Source organism: Penaeus japonicus, unplaced genomic scaffold (assembly GCF_977035675.1).
Source record: "Penaeus japonicus unplaced genomic scaffold, GWHDUDI00000001_assembly GWHDUDI00000023, whole genome shotgun sequence".
Lineage (NCBI taxonomy): Eukaryota > Metazoa > Arthropoda > Malacostraca > Decapoda > Penaeidae > Penaeus > Penaeus japonicus.
The window spans coordinates 12,759,964-12,762,463 of NW_028234425.1; the positions used below are offsets into that span (position 1 = coordinate 12,759,964).

Genomic DNA, 2,500 nt, shown 5'->3' on the forward strand with positions numbered 1-2,500 from the left:
GCGGACCAGCTCCTCCACATGATGGCAGAGGCCGCGCCCGAGACCCGTGAGGATTACGGGCCCATGATTGAGCGGACGCAGAAGACCTTCCAGCAGTGTTTCGAGGGCGTGGCCGAGGTCCAGGATCTCCGCGATAACTACTTGATGCAGTGCTTTAGGTGAGGCGAGAGGGAATGTTACGAGAGAAAAAATAACGAGAGTATGAGGCACGACAGTTTTGACATCATTATTGGATCTAATAAGCAATATAAGAGACTTATAGCTTTTTAAATTGTTGTCTTACCCAATAAACGTATTTTTCTTATTCATTCTTCGTTATATGAAAACGGTGACGTATTTTTCTTTTTATTCAAATTTAGTCATGAGTCAGGTCAGTTCAGTTCGAGGACGACGCTTCGTCCAAGTTGACTGTACAATGCATATAGCCTGACTCATCTGATCATCATCACTAAATGCTTGCCGAGGCGGCCGTATTGCCAATATTCGCTCCAACTGCCACGGAGTAAGCAAGTGGCATATTCTTCTAACAGCCCGGCGGATGTCGTATGTGGCACTGTTTAATGAAGTGGATGTGTTCGCAATCCTGCAGATAGTGGAAGGCTTTTCAGTTGGCTTCCTTCCATCGGAAGGGTGCCAGACCAGCATCCAAGATGGCGGTGACAATCTCATCCACAAACCATCTAATTCTCTCAACCAGAGACGCAGTGGCAAACGTGAGGTCTAGGACCCCACCATCGACATGCGTGGGCTCTCGGCTGTTGAGAAGAACGATCTCGGGACATAACTTAAGCACCTCGGCTATATGATAGCCTGTCATATTTGGCCCCCGGGAAGGAGACAAGATGGGAAGGATAGCATTGAGAATATAGTCCTGTGCCGCAGTAGCAAAGATCCCACTAATGTCTAAGCTCCTTCGACTTGCCCCCCCCCAGCCAGGTGGATTTCAGCAGTATGGAATTCCACGCCAGCTCCACACTGCACTGGATCGGTGATTAAAGAGTCGCTTTGACTAGGGCAATCAAACCTCTGGTGCCTGATGTGCTCGGCAGCACAGATGGATGATACTCTGAGAAGCAATCTGTCTCCCCCATTACGGTTTTCTTGAGCATGACAACATCACTGCTCCTCGACCGCATGATGGTGTGGATAATGGCATTGCTCGCGGAGAAGCCATTGATATTCCACTATAGTATGCTGAGATTAGGGGCCATTGTACTAGTCTGAATCGTCATCCATGATATCAACAAAATCCACTGTACCCCACTGTGGATATAATCACATGTTGGAGTCTGACCACTCCTTGGGGATTCCTCACTGATAGTGATTTCCTAACCAGACTCATCACTGTCGTCCCCATGTCAGAGAGCCTTTGGTTAGGCTTATCAGGGGACCTTTCCCCTTAATGGTCTTGGCTTTCTCACCCTTTAAGGTATGGATTCAGAATCCGCCAGTGTGGTCCTGGCCGCGGGTTGGGTGGGGAGACGAATCTCACCCTGGTTTGTCGTGGGGAGTGGAGTCTCGTCCTGAGATGCAAAAACGGTCTAGTTCATTGCTGTCATGGCAACCCTGACTGCCTTCTCTATCTCTCGTGTCCTCCCCAAAGCTGTTGCTACTGCTGTAACAACTTCCTCAGCAGGAGCGTCAAGTCTCTCTCTTGAATGAGAGGGACTATCCACTTTTGGGGAGGATCTTGTGGGGTTCCTAGACCTATCCCAGGTCGGGTTCTTTCGTAGAACCTCCACAAAGGCCGGAAACTCTAGTGTATTGTCCGGTCTCGGGTTAGTTTTAGGCGGTGCATCCTTCCTCTTTCCAAGGTTCAGTGACCCAGGACTCCCTTCAAGGCTATCAGAGCTTGCCTGGTCGGGGTCTTCTCTTTCATCAAGCGAAAAGCCCCCAACACCTTGGGATTTGAGGGTCAGGGCAGTAACGCTCCTTTTCCGTTCATCTGTTTCCTGGAGGAATGTGCGTGTAGCTTGATGTTTAGAAACAGTAATAATAATTGAAAACCGTAATGTTAATCGGGAGTGTCATAAGCCTGTTTCTTTTTTTCAGATATGCCATGACGCTGGACCGCCCCGAAGCGGTATATTCTGCAGCGCCCTTGGTGGTGAGATTCGCTCTGTCATTGTTCCAAGTCATTCCCACGTCTTGGCTGGACGCCATCGTCAGCAGAGACCTTCATAACACTGTCTTGAGTCTCGCCTCGAACAGGTAGACGAGGACTTCTCAAGACTTAAATGCCTTCCGCGCCATTACCCTGCTAGATTTTATTTTTGTGCACTTGTGTGTGTATGTGTGTGTGTGTGTATGTATGTATGTATGTATGTATGTATATATTATATATATATATATATATATATATATATATATATATATATATATATATATATATATATACTTACTTGCAAGGAAGCAGCTATCCTTCTGGTCATTGTAACTTTTCCTTGTATTATTTGATTGCTTCCGATTTGTCTTCGCCGTTGAGTTTCAAGATCCTTTT

The 2,500-nt window shown here is 47.1% G+C and overlaps 1 protein-coding gene across 2 annotated transcripts in view; it reads left to right on the forward strand.

The window, feature by feature from the left end:
- Nucleotides 1-2,500, forward strand: part of LOC122248977 (17-beta-hydroxysteroid dehydrogenase type 6) — a 42,599-nt gene that overhangs the window by 39,932 nt on the left and 167 nt on the right. For both annotated transcript variants that reach the window (XM_086550118.1, XM_086550119.1), the window contains exons 5-6: nt 1-158; nt 2,053-2,500. The exon at nt 1-158 is cut by the window's left edge and continues 38 nt beyond it; the exon at nt 2,053-2,500 is cut by the window's right edge and continues 167 nt beyond it. In XM_086550118.1, coding sequence (XP_086406244.1) covers nt 1-158; nt 2,053-2,215 — 321 coding nt within the window. In that variant the 3' untranslated portion in view covers nt 2,216-2,500. The remainder of the gene's footprint in view (nt 159-2,052) is intronic.